The sequence below is a fragment of the Lonchura striata genome, chromosome 5, assembly GCF_046129695.1.
Source record: "Lonchura striata isolate bLonStr1 chromosome 5, bLonStr1.mat, whole genome shotgun sequence".
Taxonomy (NCBI): Eukaryota; Metazoa; Chordata; class Aves; order Passeriformes; family Estrildidae; genus Lonchura; species Lonchura striata.
The window spans coordinates 38,918,030-38,936,852 of NC_134607.1; the positions used below are offsets into that span (position 1 = coordinate 38,918,030).

The 18,823-nt window shown below is 38.2% G+C and overlaps 2 protein-coding genes across 7 annotated transcripts in view; one reads left to right on the forward strand and one right to left on the reverse strand.

The window, feature by feature from the left end:
• The window catches only part of PPHLN1 (periphilin 1), a 62,168-nt gene extending 49,416 nt beyond the window's left edge, over window positions 1-12,752 (forward strand). The window contains exons 11-12 of one of the 2 annotated variants that reach the window (XM_077783480.1): window positions 9,998-10,112; window positions 10,797-12,752. In XM_077783480.1, the coding sequence (XP_077639606.1) occupies window positions 9,998-10,112; window positions 10,797-10,816 (135 nt within the window). In that variant the 3' untranslated portion in view covers window positions 10,817-12,752. Of the gene's footprint in view, window positions 1-9,997 lie in introns of both variants that reach the window. The other variant, XM_077783479.1, reaches the window with a different exon arrangement.
• Window positions 12,753-16,267: 3,515 nt separating this feature from the next.
• The window catches only part of PRICKLE1 (prickle planar cell polarity protein 1), a 64,969-nt gene continuing 62,413 nt past the window's right edge, over window positions 16,268-18,823 (reverse strand). For all 5 annotated transcript variants that reach the window (XM_021545305.2, XM_077783478.1, XM_021545306.3 and 2 more), the window contains exon 8: window positions 16,268-18,513. In XM_021545305.2, coding sequence (XP_021400980.2) covers window positions 17,657-18,513 — 857 coding nt within the window. In that variant the 3' untranslated portion in view covers window positions 16,268-17,656. The remainder of the gene's footprint in view (window positions 18,514-18,823) is intronic.

The following is an 18,823-nucleotide window of genomic DNA, read 5'->3' on the forward strand; positions in this document are numbered from 1 at the left end:
TAGGAGTAGTCCTGTATATTACTGGCTCACATAAACAAGGGGGGTGATGGTTTCTGGCATAAGGATGCCGACAGCTGGGATGGGGGAATAGCCTTTTCAGCTGACACAGCTGCATGTGCAAATATATATCTATCCACAAGCTAAGAAAATATTAGCGAAATATTCCAAAATAATTTACTTTTTTTATTTTGTTTTAGATTTGAAATGAGTACTTAAAGTAAATGATGAGTGGCTGTTTCAAGGGTAAAGGCAGGACAGTGACTTGGACTTGGAAAAATTTGATTCATTATTGAGTCACTAATAAAATTGATTTGTGAGGCTAATATAATGTGTGAAGTAATTCTAAACCTTCAGAAGCAGTAAGGTTTAACATAAACTAAGCCATAAAATGTTGGTAATCAAAGTAATGGTTTTTTTTCTTGCAGCTGTTGCTTTTCTCTTCAGAGAAGCTGTCCATTACACACAGTAGTTTACTTGTTTTGTGTAGTATTTTCTTTATGCTGCATATTGCATACCCTTTGGCATGTGATTTCATACTTGCTTTAGCATTTTTTTAACCATTAAATAAAAAATTAAAGTTACTCTTTATATAGTGATGGGGAGGAAATCTCTTGTAAGGACTGGTTCTTAAACTCATAGATTCACCAGCTTTGAATTTGTATTAGCAAAGCTGCTGCCAGTTAAATGTGCTACTAATCTGCTCAGAGTTGCTCTTAATTGGAAATAAAGTTTTTTTTAAATTATTTTTATTTTTATTACTGCTTATTTTTGTTGTGCAATTGGAGAAAATACAGGTAATTCACACCTCAGGATAAAATCCTGTCTTGCCCATTAACAAAATGAGCCTACTTAATGCAGAATATTGTGAATCTGAGAATATTTGTAGCTGAGGATATTTGTTGAAACTGAAAGGGGGATGACTTTTACTGAGGGAAAACTAAGTCGTCACAAGTCAGTTTTGGGTAAAATCAAATGCATAATTTTTGATCTTGACTTCAACACAATCAAGCTGTGTGGATTTTGAACTACTGTACATTTCATACAAAATATTTGTCTGGTTTTATGACAAGAAAGATTGGTTTATCATTTTATTGTTCCTGTTAATATACAGCCTATTCTGCTGAAGTTTAAATGAATATCACTTTCCTTTATGGTCAGTGGATGTAACTGAAAATTATTTAAAGCATTTTTAACAAGACAATTAACGTAGAGTCTTTTGCAGATAAACTTCACCCTTCCTGTTTTGGATGGAGCAATAACTTTACTGTGGATCAGATTTAGGAAGTGGCTTTACAACAATTCAATATTTTATAAATAAAAAGTTGTAGGGTGAGGCCCTTCCTTTGGCATAAAGCTGATTATTTCCTGTTTAATCCTGAACTGGTGTATTTCAACTAATGGAAGTTTCCTAGCATCTGTTGCAGAGGAGAATTTTGAGGATTTTGTTTTCATTTATGAGCCTACAAAAAATACAGTTTCTATGTTTGCATAATTTTATAGGATGAAGAGAAATTTATAAATAGTCACCCTTTTACAACTTTTGGACTTGGCTGCACAATTGTTTGTAACTTGGCATTCTTAAACATACAGCTGGGTATTCTTATACATGAGCTGCAAAGATGTCTTTGACACATCTTCAAGAGATCATCAGTACTTCCAGTGAGATTTAGAAACTGATCAATTATAATTGCAATGTGTTTTTTGATCTCATATTTATTGTCTCCTTGCACAAGGCACACACTTTCTATAAGAAGAGGCAGAATTTAAACTTGTACTGCTGTTTTACTTAAGGAACACACAAGTTAATCTATGAAGTAACTCTACCCTCATCCAACACATCTGTTGTAAAGAAGCCTATGAAATCTAGGCCACACACAAACTGGTCTCCAAGGGCCTGTAGTTGGTGTTAAAATGCTGTTATTATGTGGTCTGATTGGTTTAGTAAAGAATAATCTCCAGTAAAACCATGTAACATAATAGTACTTGCTCTCCCACATGGGAGCTACTTCTGCTTGACTAAGCAAGACATTTCTTGAAGGAGTAATAATACACTTGTTCTTGCCAAAATGTAACATTAAATGAAGCGTATCATCATGTACATTTCTGTTGTGTACCAGTTCTTGTTCATTTAAACATTTGTGTCAAGTCCTCCACCACAGTATTAAAAAAATAGCAAAGTAAACACATGGATTTCCTAGCAATATATTTAAAATAAATTATTGCTTATTGTTGAAAACTTTTGTGTAGTAGTTTTAAAGCAATGAGTAACTATTTGTAATTCGTAAGTTTTCATAAATTAAAACTCTGTTTTCTAAATAGTACCAACTTTTGCTATGTTTGTTCTGAATTATAACAACCTTGCTGTACAGATCTGTCCTTGGTAACTGCAGCTGTAAACAGGTACTGCACTTGCTGAGGGACTTCACTTTTTATTGCTTTTTCATTACATTATTCTTTAGGTCTCCTCAACAGTGTCATACTAATGTTGTATGTTCACTTTTAGATTGCTCTATAAGCACTGAGCAAAGGCACAAAAAGGTGTAACTTTTGTTTGGATGGTGAAGGGAAGAAGAAGGGAGTTGAGGCGGCGTGCGGGCTCCTGCAGAGATGATTGCAGGTCCGATTGCAGCGAGGGGCTGCGCGCTGCGCTGCAGGAGCCGCGGGCAGCCGGGGATGCTGGAGCCAGCTGCAGGCTCTCCTGAGCAGCTCCACTCCCTGCAGACCCCCTGGCTTCTCTGTAATTGCACAGGGGTCAGGAGGGGCACCGTATGAACGAAGCAAAGTGGTGTCTAGATGTGTCTTGAGCTTAAACTGGAGGTAATGGATTCACACAGGCAAATAATTCTGCCCACGTGTTTTCTCCCAGTGCATGTAAAAGACCAGGGTTCTGTCTCAGGACCCAGGCCAACTCTTGAAGATTTTCAGCCTTGAAAATGTATTTATAAACTCAGCAGAATTGGTCATTGTTGGCAAAGACACCCACCCCTCAGTTTTACAGAGCACTTTTCATAGTAGAATTCTGCTTTTAAATGAAGGGGAAGGAAGCCTTGTGGTGGCATTGTTTCAGACTGCGTGTCATCTATCAGATTCGTTTGGTCAAAGGGATGAGTGATGCTGTGACCTAGAAGTGAAGTGCTGCAAAGCAGCTGAACAGAAACACTGTGGCTCCCAGCACCCTCTCCTGCTGCGATTTCTCACCTGCTGTGCCCCCACGTGTTGCCAATACTGGTCCTTGAGGACAAAGTGGAGTTCAAATCTGAATTCCTGTCTCTTTTAAAGTGAGGGCTCTATCAGCATCTCTTCCACACAAGGGGCTTCCAGGAGATTTTTCAGTCGGATATTCAGGTGCCAAAAATGGTGGGCTTTATTTCTGAAAGTTTATTAAATCTGTTGAAGTTCCTAAAAAGGAACTTGAAAGTTTAATTCGAAAGGGAAGCAGAATTGCATTTAAGTATAAATAGCTTTAATAATTTGCATATCTTCAGTAAGAAGCAAATTGACATGAAATTGTTCATTATTACAAAATAGATTAAATAACTTGTTTCCCCCAGTTTGCGTTTCAACAAGTATCTAATTGGTCTATAATCACATGGATTAATGGGTGCAGAGAATACTACATAGATACAGGGCCAAATTGTTAGTGTATTTTTAAGAAAGGAATAGAGTACACTACTTGATATTTTATAGTTTAAAATTGTATGTCATTGTAAACTGTATACTATCATAAGCAAGCATTGAATTTGTTCTATGTTAATTTAGTTTTTTGTAACCATAGAAAATCAAGATGAACTATTTCTTAATTGAAAATCAGTTTTAAATGTCCTGATCATGAAAATTGTCTTCAAGTGGTTTAATGACAGTTCAGAGCATTCTTTGCACTGTGGGGCTATAAACTTATATTTTGTTCTCATAAACATAACAATACAATTACATTGCCACTGCAATGATGAAAATTTTTGTGTACTCTTTTAGTAGAGGATTAACTTATTGTAGTTTGGCAGAGGAAATTTTGGGTAAATCAATGAAATCTAATTTACATGGTTGAAAAAAAATCCAAGATAACACATAAATAAATTAAAAAGAAGAGATTTGGGGAGAGGTAATAATTCCTTTTAAAATATGCCATTGGTAAAGAAAAAGCTGTGATAGTGGCAATTCAATGTTTTTTAGTTTCCCAATTTGCTTAAGCTTATATGCACAGTTAAAATGCAAATTTGACTTCATGTTCAATCAGTTTAGAGTTAGGACTGCATTACAAAACAATTCAGTATTCAGTACTGTTTTTAGTTAGGAGTAGAAGAAAAATTATACCTCATAGTCTGTCTCACCCATGCTAGGGAAAGCTGCCATAGACATGGCTTGGTTAATAGAAGACTGGTTTGTCAGACTTATTTTAGATCTGCTGAAGAGGGGAAATAAGAAGCTGGTTTATACCACCAGAGGGCTATACCAAACCAGCTATCATAGCTTGGGTGAGGAAACAAAAACTCTGTCTGGTGTAGGGGGGGGGCTGGGGCATCATTGAAGTGAGGGAAATTTCTGGCAGTTTGCTCATGGAGTGTCTGGAATGGACACGGTATGGCTTCCAAACTGGTGCTGTACTTGTGCTCTGCATGTTAATGCTCTGTCCTTCAGTGAGAAATCAAACAACTACCAGTGAGCATTTTGCTTCTTACTTGTGGGAAATATGCCCTTAGTAACTGAAAAACTTATGTCTTCTGAAAGATAATATATTAAATGAGAACTTGAGTGAATCACAGATGTAAAATGGCGATTGCTGGGCATGTTGGGTCCTCTCAAAGTGAGTTAGTATCTAAAGGTTGCAGGCTATTTAACGTGGTTTCTGAGCTACAACCCAAGCTCCTTCCCCTGTGTTAACTGAGCCATGGGGGGCTTTGGCCTTTGGATGAGGAGCTGAGAGCAGGCATCTCTGAAGATGAGTGCTGACTCACAGGCACTGATGGTGGGCTGTGTACATATGGTGCAGAGCTGCTCAGAGAGTCTCGACTTGCATCGTGTTGCTCTGAATGAGTTCTGGTGGAGGCAAGAGAGTGTTAGATGAATTTTGAAATGCATGGAATATTAAAAATACTCAAAAAAACCCAGGAAAGGTTGAGAGGAAAAAGAGGAGGTGTTGGAAATTACAGAATAAATCATCAACATCAATTTCACTTGCTGAATCATTATATCCACGTAATGGATGTGGTCTTTATCATGTTTGCTAGTCCTACTTGTCTTTGTGAGCAAGAATACCCCCTTCTGCACTGGATTTTGACCATCTTCTGCATATAGCTGCTCAAGCCTGGTATATGCAAGTCTCTGGATGAATTCTATTGAAGAGGCTTTCATGTGTGCATGAAGCCAAGAGCATTCAAAAAAAGTGTCACAGTATTTTTCATTCAAAACCATATTTGGAGGGGAAAGTGTTTTAATACCTGCATATAAAATAAAGCACATCCATTAGAACAGTTCTCCTGGAAATGAGAAGCAGAGATTCATTTGAGTCCTTTCTGAGTGAGGAGAAATTTGCATTTCCCATTTGCTACTTAGTTCTACTTTCTACAAGCTGTGGACATGAGAAATACAGAGGCTAACTTTTGTATCCTGGTGGGACCAGTCTTCCAGAGAGTCATTGTGATTATCAGAGAATTCTGTCTTGTTTACCTTTTCCTCAAAGCCTGTTTAGAATAGATACTGTGGTTTTAGCTGTTCTGAGTCACCTTGAGAAGTTAAAAAAACAGACTGTAGAGCTAAGCTACGGAACTTGTTGCATGTGTTGAAATAAGGCTTGTCCTCATTCCCTTTGAATACCATTATTTGGTCTTGTTGTTGAAATAAAGCTGGCCAGGTATGCAAGATTTTGAGATCAAGATTGCTCTTATGATTCTTCTGCAGCCTGTAGTTATTTGCAGGGGTGGACATCCTAAGTTCTAATTTGCATTGTCATTACTGTTTATATTGTCCAACAGTTCTTTTGCACAAAGCATATGTACGGCTCTGGAACAGTTTTGAAGAAAAACGTGACTAATCAGCAAATTATATGGACTTCATCAGTAGTAGGCATGTTGTCAAGGTATTCCCTAGCCATGTGTAATTCCACCCATCAACAATTTTGGTTTTTCACCCATTCATTCTTTGGTTAAGCCAAGACCATTTTTAGATTATAATTGAAAGAGGGATATAGAGCAGTCCCCGCCATGTGCTTGCTTCTGCCCCTCTTTCTTCCTTTACATAGGTTAACATTCCACAGCTGAGCTGGAAGAAGAGAGTGTTTGGTATCCATAATTTTTCCATGTCAGTGTCATACATTGTATTTCAAGACACTGTTGATGGCACTTTGAAGTTCACTGTGAAAACTTGGCATAGATGTAGATGAGGGAGTTCTTGAAAGTTTCATTCTGCCTGGGGAGTTTTAGGGCTTGATTGCCTCCAACCTGGGCGGCTGACATCTCCATTGCTCTAAGTAGGTCTGGAAGTAAATGTCTTCCAGCTATATTTAAACAGTTCTAAGTGCAAATTTTGGTTTAGCTTTCTCAAATAAATGAGGTGTGTTCACTAATATATTGCAGGTACATCACAATTTTATATTTGCGTCAAGTACTTACATGGAGAATGGCATGGCAATGGGTTGATCTCAGTCAGAGCCTCTCTGCCCTTATCATGTAACATTCTAAAATTCCATGAGAATAATATAAAAGTATGCATATTTGTGATCCTGTGACCTCACAGATGCCAGATGTGCTGATTTTGGAAAACACTTCAAAGAACTTGAATTCTACTTAAATACTTGCCATGCATAGGAGAAGCAAGAGTGCATGTATCTCTATATATACAGATGTAGATATATATACAGTGTGTGTATATAAACTTTTATTTATATATTTGGAAGTAGAACAGATGTTTCTACTTCTTCTTCATCTACTTCATCTACTAAAATTTTGCATGCTCTTTCCATTATGCTGGTGCTGTAGCTTAGGTCAGAGAATGAATGTGTGCTAGGGCCACCGTAAATGATCACCCTGTGGCTCTAGCTGTTTTCAGGATTATCTGATTTATATGTCAGACAGAATAATCATGTCATTCGTATCATTCCCTTTCTTGTTTTTAATTTTAAAAATGTTATTTCTTCTTTCTCCACACATGGAATCATTTTCAGGTTTTAGTTCCAGATGTTTACAGATGAGCTTTCCATGGTCTGAGCTCAAAATCAGTATCAGCTGGAATTTTAAAGATAGGGTTATTTTCATATGTTATTGGGTCATGAGTTCTTCCAATATTTTTCTCCAGCAGAGAGCTCTTTTTGCAGGTTTTTTTTTTGCTCTTTTCTGCAGTTTTCTTTTTTCCTTAAGCATCACATTCTAATCTTATTTGTCAGAAATAGCCTTCTTTTAGTCTGTCTAAAGAGAGATATTAATTCTTCTTCTTTCAAGAGCTTTCAGTGCTTTCACAAATTTTTAAACTAATTGATTGTACCATTAAGCTGTTAATTAACATAGTGTGTATTGATATTCTTGTAATTAATAATCACCATTTCCTTCTGTAAAGCATAGTAACATAATCTCTGAAAGTTGGTAGTTGTGCCTTGACTTCTGATATAAATTTTTTGTGAAGTTTTCACTTTACAACCTGGCTCACAGTTCTTTCCGTTGTGCTGATGCATCTGGTTTTAGAATTGAATAACTGAATCAAATTAATGGAGGGGGTGGGGGGAAGAAATAATTTTAAAAGGGAGCATCTCAGTGATGCAATTTACGTAGCAGCTATACAAATAGATTTATCAGCACAATTGGGATGTTGCAGCTATACAAATAGAATTATCAGCACAATTGTGAAGGAGGCAGATTTTGTACCAGGAGGATCAGAATTAGCAGCTGGGGCAGAAAGCTTGTTGAGAGAAAATTGATCAATTACTGTTAGAGGAGCTGAGCTGATTCCTTTGTTTTCTGTTGTTAAAAGTGCTTACCTGCTCCACATTTGCCCTCTTCCCCTAATTTAGGTAAATTCTATTATTTTTAATCTTTGTCACAAAGTATTGAAAATGTTCATCTCTTAGATGAAGGCGTTTTGTTTCCAGATTCTTGTGACAGCAAAGTGACTTCTGACTTCAGATTCAGCAATGACAAAGGTTCTCTTGATTCTCTTCCAAGTCTTCTTTTATGAAAGCTTGGAAGAAAAATCAGTAGAAAAATCTACTAGCTTAGATCAAGCTAGTATTTATATGCTAAGAGTGAGAGTATTTCATCTGGGTTAGTTGTTTGTGGTGTGTGGGAGAAGTAGCAGGTAGCACTATTTGCCTGTAGTTTGCAGATCCATGAAAAGTAGAGCATTTCCTTCAATTGCAGCCTTGGGTGCCTCCCTGTACAGCTCTTTCTGAGCTTGTTCTTTGGGAAGAGAGAAAAAATATTAATGCATATTTTCTCTGTTTGAAGTTTTTACAAAGTACCATGTTTTACTTGCTATGGAGCATGAGTTCTGAGGGTCTGGCTTTTATGCTGTTATTTTACTAGCAAAGAACTACAAAGCAGGAGACAAACCCCTCTCTGAAAAAAAAAAAAAGCCATGTGCATTTCCCCACTTAAAAATGTTTGGCTCAAGTTTAGTTTGGGCTGCACTCTTCTTCTTGACTTGTTACCCTCCACTGAAGATTACTTCCTTCCAAAAGGTTCTCTTTTGTTTGCCAACCAGTGTTTGAAAAGTGGGTCTGATCTTAAGCTGTTTTCCTAGACTATGCTATTAAGCATTTAAGAATTATCTTTATTAAAGGTATCATGATAATCATTGTGTTTCTAAGAATAGTTTAGTTTTGTACAGAATGTTGGGGTTTTTTGCTGTTTTTCTAACATGAAGATGCTTGAGCTGACCTCAGACTGATTCTTATGAATGGTTTCTTAGGATGGGTTTTCACTGGGTGAGCGATGGGTGTGCTTTGTTTGGCTTTTTCTTTCGTTTTTAGTAAAGGGAAATTGCTTGCATAGGTTGTGTCATTTCTGTCCACAAAACAGATGTGAAAGGAAAGGCTTGCACACCTCTGTGAAAGATAATCACACTTGGAAGTATATCAACATTTTAGCTTTTTTTCCTCAAAAAAAGATGTATGGGAGAGAGAAAACTTACTTGTCTTCAGTCAAAAAGCTAATGTATTTTCTAAATGGAAATTGGCCTAAGAAGTTTGAAAATGAGCTGCATCTGGCAGTTGGAAGACTTCAAGAAGTTACTGTTTTGCTGGGTGTTCAGATGAATGAACTTAGCTGGAATGTGGAAAGAAATTTTAAATATCACTGACTTGCTTTGGAAACTGCATAAGAGCATGGTCATCTGTTTATTGCTGAAAAACAGTTGCAGAGATAACAAAAAGGTAGTTCACCTCAAATATGGTGCATGACTGTCTTGCAAACTCTCCATTCTTTGTGGGAGAAGATCTGATGGGTTCAGGTAAACCACTGCCAGGATTTCTTTAATCCTAAGTGATTGAATCGTCAATGCATCCAAACTAATTAAAGTATTCTTTGTCAAGGACTTCTATAAGAAACAGATATCCAACAAACAAACAAAATTTGGTGAAATTATTTAAACACAACTTATATTTAAAGTATTAGGAAAAATTACGAACTAAATTATTGGTGCTTTGTATGAAGATTGAGATTGTTAGACATTTCATAGTTTATTTTAAATATATTGAAATGAAAAGAAAATCTATTTTAGCATTAGTACTTTGCTTTACCATTATTTATTAAATATTGCTGTGAGGGGAACTTAATTTCTGTATTATGGTATTTCATCCTATAAAAGTTTTTTTTGGTATCCAGATAGTGCTGAGCTAGTTACATTTTTATTAGCATAGGTCAGAAGAGAGGAAATGGCCAGTAAGTTTTACAACTGAAACTCATGTTAAATCCAATATCCTTTGTTACATTTGGATCTAACTCAGTAAGGGCTGTTGGTGTGCTAATGTAAAGAGTTTTGCATTTAATAATTTCCTAAAATGCGTTGTTTCTAGGTCTACAGACAAGACTGTGAAACCTTTGGCATGGTAGTGAAGATGCTAATTGATAAAGATCCATCATTAGAGACGTCCATTCAGTTTGCCCTGAGGCAGAATTTGCATGAAATAGGTGAGCGATGCATTGAAGAACTCAAACATTTCATTGCTCAGTATGATGCTGCCAACCAAGATGTATCAGAGTCCTTCAAAGAGGGCTCATACTAAGGACAAAAATATGCTTTTAGATCCTCTGCATTGTAACTGCCATAGCACATAAATCTGCCTTTGGCGGGGAAAGAGGAACTTTTGTTCGAGGTTTGAACCCAAGGCCCATGCTCCTTTCTAAGAGCTCAGGTGGCTGTTCCCTTGTCCATTGTGATCTCCACAGTTGTATTCATCCTACCTGTTCTTGTTGACATATATTCCTTTGAAAGGATGGTCTTTCCAAAAATGCTGTAAAGCAACAAACTATTTTTGAAATCTTACACAATTACCTTGGAAAAATGATCAGTCTCATGTCTGTACACTTATGTTTTGATGCATATAAGTGTAACTTAAAATGTTGTATTTTTTATTAAAATTACATTAAGCTGCTCTCATTCCTCAAGTTATGCACAAATATGTCTTGTTATTTGTAGGAAGGGAAAACTTGCAGAATTGGTCACAATTATGATTTAAATTATTTATTTGGGTTTAATTTTTAAAAAATCAGATTAATTCTCCAAAATTACACTAGGGGTTATCTCTAGTTTCTGACTGACAGAGTAATTAACTACTTGATGTAAGAAGTGCTGTATTTTTGTTCTAATTGCAGGTTCTACAAATGCCTTTTAAATTTTGATGTTTTCCATCTCATGACTCATTACTAGTAATCAGTATTATGTAGGATGGATTCCAGTTTTTGTTACTGTTTGCTCTGTTTTTAACTACACTGTACTGAATGTAGCTGTAGGCAGCCACTGAGCAGGGAAAGGTCGCTTTTCCTACTCTGTTGATCTCCCCACTTACAACTTCTCAAGCCTTTTCATCCATGAATTTTTACAATAAGGAGGCTGTGTGTAATCTTTATTTCCAGCTTCAAGAAGGAGCAGGAATTGGGGTGTCGAGGATGGATAAGGAAAGTGAGCAGGACCATCTCCCCAGTAAACCTAGGTGTCTTGGTTTGAAAAGACAGGTGTCTGCTAAGGAAGGCAGGAGTCTCTCTTGAAATGGAAAATGTAAATCCCCTCCCTCTGAGTTATTATAATTTTGAAATTAAAAGGCTCTCAGGCAAAGATATGGGAATAGGAATAACAGTTCTTTACTAGGAAAATTAAAATAAAAATGCAGTAATACAAAACAACACTGACAGAGTCAGAACACAACCTGACACCCTGTTAGTCAGTGTGTTGACAGAAGTTTGATTAAATGGGGGCTGCAGTCCTCCTAGAATGACAAATGTGTTCTGTTGAAGCAGTGATCCTGTAGAAAGGGTGTAGGTTTCCTCTGAAGTGATGGTGTAAATGGGCCCAGTCTTCCTCTGAGAATCTAGTGAAAAAGGGCTCATCTGGTATTCCAATTTCAGATTTTAACTAGGTAGGAATGCTTGGCTTCTCCCCCTGGGCGGAGTGTCTCACAGTGGGATGATATAATTTTATCAGTAATCCAGTGAGACTCAATGGCCCACTAACAGAAGATGTCTCCCTGGTCAAAGGATGGGTCCTGGAAGAGATAAAGAAAACTGCCCCACCTGGTTTTAACAGCTGGCCCATTAACAGAGGATATCCCCCCAAGAGGGGATGGGGAATGGAAGAGATAAAGAACCCTACTCCACCTGGTTTCAACACACTGTAATAGAAAATACATCTGGTTACATCTTAACATTGCAACCTAAGACACCAGGTTGCTTTCCATTAGGTGGAACACAAAGCTTATCCTTAAGTCTTCAAATTCCCTATAATTTCAAATCTAGGTGATTCTGGTTAGTGTCTCACACCACTTTTGACCTGATAGAACAATTTGCAGTTTGGGAACAATGGTGGAGGAAAGCCAAGAGGTTCCCAGTGAAAAATATTTAGGATGCGGTGGAATCCTGATGAATGCATTTATTAAGGTACTGGGTTTTTATGAACATTTTAGAAAAGTGATAACTTGAGTCATAATCACAAAGAGGTAAGTATAAGCATGATTGTTTACTCACTATTTCCATATTTCATAAGAATGGTGTTCAGAAACACAAAGTAGCAATGATTTGACATGTACAAGGTACTGTATGTATCACAGCATCTTACACATGCAGATCTTTATATGGTGTATTAAATATGTATTGCATCAGATTCCTGAGATCCCTGGCTAGTTCTCATGCCAATAAGTGGAGGTTTTGCAGTTGGCTTTTCTTGTTTTCTAAAAGTTCATGTTGCTCCAAGAAGATGATCTGCAACTACCCTTGTTAGCATTTGGGATTGTGTGGGCTGCACAGTGAGTGGGAATCAGCTCATGGATGCTACAGGATGCTAATCTGGGGAAAGAGACAGGAGAATGGAGGCAAGCTGTTGTGACATAGTAGTGAGACCTGATCCACTCCTTCTGGCAACAACCTGATTTAATAAGATCAGTCAAAGTCTTCTCTGATGCAGAAGCATAACTACAGCACTTCACTACTTACCTACAAGATTGAGAGCCTTCAGGATGCTACATCTGAGTTTCTACTTTGGGTTAGAAATGCTCATGGAAAAAATAATAAAAATTGTGTGTAATATATTTTTTATTAAAAAGTGCCATTGTTACTGTACAGTTTGTTAGTAGTTTCCTTTGTAAGAAGCCTGATTTAATTTTACTATTATAAATGTATCCAAATTTTCAAGTGCTTTTCTGTAAAGTAAGGTCTAAGTTTACACTCAGAGAATCATAGAATATCTCAAGCTGGAAGGGAGCTGTAGTGTTGGTTGAGTCCAACTCCCTGCTTCTCACTGAACCACTAGGAGCATTGTCCATATCTCCTTGAACTCTGGGAGGCTTGAGGCTGTACCACTTCCCTGGGAGTCTGTTCCAGTGACTAACCTTCCTCTCATGTTCAGTCTTAACTTCCCCTGATGCAGATTCATTCAATTTCCTTGAGTCCTGTCACTGGGCACCAGAGAGAATTCATTGCCTGCCCTTCTGCTGCCCACCTTGCGGAACCTGTAGAATGCAGTGAGCTCACCCCTTAGTTTCATCCAGGCTTCTTTCACCACCTTGACCACCCTACTCTGGGCACACAAATAGATTTATATCCTTATATTGTGGCACCCAAAACTTCCCCCAGCACTTGAGGTGAGGCTGCTCCAGAGCAGAGCAGGACAATCCCCTCCCTTGCCTGGCTGGTGATGCTGGGCCCGATGCTTCCCAGGATGGGGCTGGCCCTCCTGGCTGCCAGGGCACTGCTGATTTGAGTGTAATTTGCCATCAGTTGGGGTCCCCAAATCTCTTTCTGCAGGGCTGCTATCCAACTCCTCATTCCCCAAGTTTTAAGGATAATCAGGACTGTCCTTTCCCAGGTGGCAAATGTGGCACTTGCCCTTGTTCAACTTCATGCAGCTGATCATTGCCTCCCAGCTCCTTAGTCTGTTCAGATCTCTGCAAGACTTTTCTACTCCTGAGGGAGTCCACAGCTCCTCTGAATTTAGTATCATCAGCAAACTCACTCAATGGACATTTGACTTGTCTATCTCCATTAAAGAGCACTGGCCCTAAAATTAGGCCCTGTGGAGTACCACTGGTGACCAGCTGCCAGCCTGAGGTAACCCCATTTACTATGCCTAATCATTTGCTTCATCTGATTTTTTTTTTTTAATTGATTAAACTTTACTTGTGAACTAGGGAGTCTTTTCAGTTTTTTTAAGTGCTATTTCCGTGAAAGGTTTAATTCACATTTCTAAGTGATAAGTAACTGATTTTCCATCTAATACTTGGCATTCTGTTGAATGTTTGCATTTAACCTTTTGTGATGTATGCTTGCAGTTGATTTAAGTAAAATATACTATGGCAGTCCCTTAACTTAAGAAAGAAACATGGCTTTTAGTCTTGGTTGCTTTACAAGTAAGTATTGTGGATTAGTTTCACATCATGTAAAAAAAAATTGTTCCTGGTCAAGTGATCAGCCTCAATGGGGCTCTGGAAAGCTGTAGGAAGAACACTGGGGAAAGGAAACATGCTGTGATGAAGGAATTTTATATGTCACCTTCAGAGCTCCTGAAAACAGAAATTACTCCTAGCACTTCTTAATATTGCAGATACCTTTTAAAAATTAAAAAGAAGGTGGAAATTAAAAGGAGTATGAAAATTCAGTGCTGTCTGCCAAGACTGAGGTGGTTACCTCTGTAAACTCACTTGGGTGACTTGGCAGCTTTGAGTGGCAATGTGAGCAGTAAAGGTGAAAATCAGCAATAGAACCATTATTGATACAAAAGGAGGTAATGTCAGGTATCAGAGAAGGACAAAATCCTTGTCACCCTCTTATCTGCAAGATTTTCAGTTTTGATAAGGATAAAGTTTTGCCTATTTTTCACTGTCATGAAGATTGTACTGGGTGTGGCTGGGATGGAGTTAAATGTTCTTCATAGTGGCTGGTGCAGTGGTGCTGTGCTTCAGGTTTTTCCTGGAAACATGGTGATAACACAGGGATGTTTCAGCTGTTGCTGAGCAGACCTTACCCAGTCAAGGCCTTTTCTGCCCCTCAGCCCACTCCATCAGTGAGGAGGGTGGGAGTGCACAAGATGCTGGGAGGGAACACAGCCAGGACAGTTGACCCCAGCTGACCACAGGTGACAGGGCATCAGGCTTGGCATATAAAACTAGGGATGGGAGTGAGGAGTTTGCCAGGGCTGCTGCTGTTTAAGGACAAGCTGGTGCTGAGCTTGTGGGCTTTTTGCTATCACTTCAGGGTTTTCTGTTTGGCGTTTTTTGCTTGTTTGTTTTTATCTATTAAATGGCTTTCAGCTCAACCCATGAGTTTTCTTATTTTTCTCTCCCCCATCCCATTGGGGGATAGTGAATAAGGAGCTGTGTCATGCTTAGGTGCCTACCAGGTTATACTTCACTAGGAATATGGGTACTACTTCCAGTAACACTAACCACAGTTTAGAGCTTTTGTATCTGAGTCTTGTGCTGGTCAGAGACACTATATCCCATATCATTCTCTTCAAGGTGGAGGAATCAGAAATATAACTCTCATAAGAAGTTGTCAAAAATAGTAAGATATTGTTTATGTCCAGAAAAAAATAAAGTCATATAGTCATGTTCAAACTTTTTTTTAAAAAAGAAAGTATTAAGAAGCAGTTAACAATCTACGAGAACTGTAATATTCCATAAGGTACTGCAGTTTGGGAGAGTACATCTGCTGCATCTCAGGAGATGGTGTGGAACCAGAAGAACTACTCGTGGAGACATTTCTCATGAGACAGTTACTTGGTCCAACATGTGACACAGCGGTAGTGGCAGAGCATTTTGTTTCTGAGGATCCTGGTTTCCCATTTTTGGAAACACAGTTGAGAGTGGAAGGTCCTAATCATTCTTGGAGCATCCTGAGGGAGGTTATGAACAAGCATCGCACTGCCAGTGTGGTGGCTGTAGCATATTGAGCCCAGTGGGCACATGGCTGCTAGGAAAGTTGCCTGAGCCCCACAGCAGCCAGATGGAAGCACCCCACAGGCACCCAGGCATGGCTTTGATCAGCTTTCACCCCCACAAGACCTGTACTAGGAAAGTGACTTATGTTGTGAGTACCACCTCTGGGAGGAAAGGATCTGCTGCTCATCTTACCCTGAAAAATACAACAAGCAAGTAACTGCTAGTCTGATTACTCTTAGCAATAGCCTAGTATTCTTTGGTGCAAACCAGTGCTCATGTTCATTCTCCCACTTACTTCTAGCTGCTTTTGTTTCCATACTTCTCTATCCTCAAAAAGGGCAAGCTTAGTAAATGCTAAAGCCATTGGCTTTCTGACCACCTGAAGAAAGGGAACTAATGCAATAATAAATGCTTCTTACCCAAAAAGCCTATGAAATGGAACTATCTTCATTAGTGGCTATCACTGTTAAGAAATTCCTGCCCTTAAAACAGTGAAGAAGTTTATTATAACCTTAAATAGCTTCCTGCTCCATATCTGGAGTTCAAAGCAACTACTGGGATTACCTCCTACTTTATAGTTTTTGCCAGCTTGCCTTCTAGAACCACTCAGTATCTCTCTTCCTTTAGGTAAGCAAACTTCAGAAATTATTTTTGGGGAAGGAGGGGGAACAATAATAAAAAAATCCACGTCCACAGGAGTTTCATACTGGTTGTAATGATATATTCCAAGCTTGTGTGGTTTTTACATTTATATAGTTTACATTTTGCTTGACCCATAAATAATACTTGCAAGATTAAGAGGGCTGTAGAGAGTATTTACATAGCCTCACCATGCATATAGAGCTTTTAATACCTAGTAGACAAAATTAAGCTGTTTTGCACTGAACATTTTTCAACTTAAACCCCCTGACTAAAATACAAGCAATATTTCATCCATAACACTGCTGTTAAACCCCTAACAAATCTAGTTTGATATTGTAACAAACTTCTTCAAATTCAGGGATATAAAAATATTCAGATTTTAAAATTTTAACTGTACAATATGTACATTAGTATTTGCACTGTTAAATTATGAATACATTTAAGCCTATGAAATACTACATTATAAATATCAACGTTTTTTTGACTTAGAATTGTAGCTAATACATTTTAAAACCTGGATAATGCATGTGAAAAGACACAATTCTGGAGCCTAATCCTTTAAGCCCATATGAAAATATTTGTTACATAAGTAGATCCATTGACTTAAATGGGGTTACATGCCTGAGCAAAGGACTCCAGCAGTGGTACCTCTCTCACTGCTGAGGGGTGGGAGCCATGGCAGAAAAAACTATCACCACTCATTGGCAGCTAAGTCCAATTCCAGAAGCTGAATTAATGTCTTCCTTTAAACAGACATGGAAAAAACCCCAAACCAAAACCAACCACCTTACACTTTCTCAAAAAATTGTAGAGGAAAAAATATGAAAGTTAAATGTACAAAACATTCACTGCTGCTTTAGGATACATCAAGGCTTCAAGCATTTCAGCTCTCACATTATGATTTTTGCCTTCTTAAGGAGCATTTTCCCAAATAAAAATAATCCAGTTTTTGTATGGAAACTTGAATAAGGAAGAGTGAGCTTTATCAATGTAGAAAGGGCACAGTATAGAGCCTTCTCTTTCTTGGCAGGAAGAGGAAGAAGTCAAAGATCACCCCGTGTGTCTATAGTTACAGCACAGGACTGACATTTTTATTTATTCATCTTTGTTGAATCCTCTCTCTTAGATAATTCAACACAGGTGAATAGTGAGCATAAAATGAAATGTCTACAAAAACTCTGTAGTAAGAACTGCAGTAATAGTATTTTGACAGCTAAAACACAGTATGGAAACCTAGCAGTATCTGAACAGATCATTTGGTGTGGTGACATTTCTGAATGTTACTTTTACAATTTAAACTCTGGCATGGTTATCATTTACAGTGGCAAAGCATTATGAACTTCAGCAACTTGCCTAAGTACAATTATTAATATAAAAAAAAGATGTGGTTCAAACTGTAGCTACAGAATTGACTGGTCCTTGCAATTAAGAAATACTTGTACTCAATTAAGATATAATACAATTTTTTCCTTTGTGTCCCCTCTTCTTCTTTGATTTGGTTGTCCTTTGTCCAAACTGAGAACTGGATAATGCAGTAGTTGGACCAGAAAGATCATCTGTATAGTATGGGTATCTCAATGACCGTGGCTGTGGAATTGGCTGTCCTAGAAAATATCCTTCCTCTTCTGAATCAGATGATGAGGATGAAGTTGAACACCAGGAGTCATCTTCCTCACCATACAGTCCAAAGAACTTATCAACCACCTGATTCCGCAGTGCATAGTCAGACCTGGTATGGGCATATTGTCCATACAGCTCTGCATTTTGAATATAAGCCCGAAGCTCACGTGAGCTTCTATTCTGAAGAAATTTTTCATGATCCTGAGGGGAGTAATAACGAAATCTCTCTCTTGGAGAGCATCTTCTTTCTGTGGCCAAATTAAGTGCATTATCTGAACGAGACTTCCTGCTTCTTCTGCGATGGTGAGAAGGCCGACTTCCACGCTCTTCAAAATGGTAAACACGCCTACGAGTCCTTTCACTCATGGGAGGCTGACGTATTTCAAGATTCTCATAACTTCCATTATCAATAACATCATCTGAAAACTTCACTTGTTGTGGTCTAGACTGGGATTTAGATCGTCTCAGTACAGGCACATGCACTGGCTTTTCCTCTGGCAACACTTTTTCCTGACACAACTCTGAGCTCAGACTCTTCAAGGACTCAGTGCTCCGATGGAGCATTGAAGAATTCAGAGTTCCCATGTTGCTCATCTTCTCACAGTCCTCCACCTCCAGTTCTTGGAAAGTTTGCAAAGAATAGAGAGATGGCCGTGGCTTGCCTTCTCCATCCATTGAAGGCCCTGTGGTGGGAATTGAGAAAGGAGGAAAAAGAAAATGAGAGGAGTACCAAAGAGACAAGTATTGTAACAAAATATGAAACACTTATTGTCACCAAGTGTTTTTTTGAATTATTACCAAAAAATGCTCCCTTCATAGTAGAATAAGCTTTGTTTTGGCTTAAAACATTTAAGTATTAACTCTGATGACCAAAGAATTGGCTGTCATGAGGACATCAAGAACAGAAGTTCAATGGGTTGAAAATTTTGAAACATATATACAGGTATGCCTTTTAAGAAAAAAGGATTACTTAAAATTGTTCTGCAGTCTATG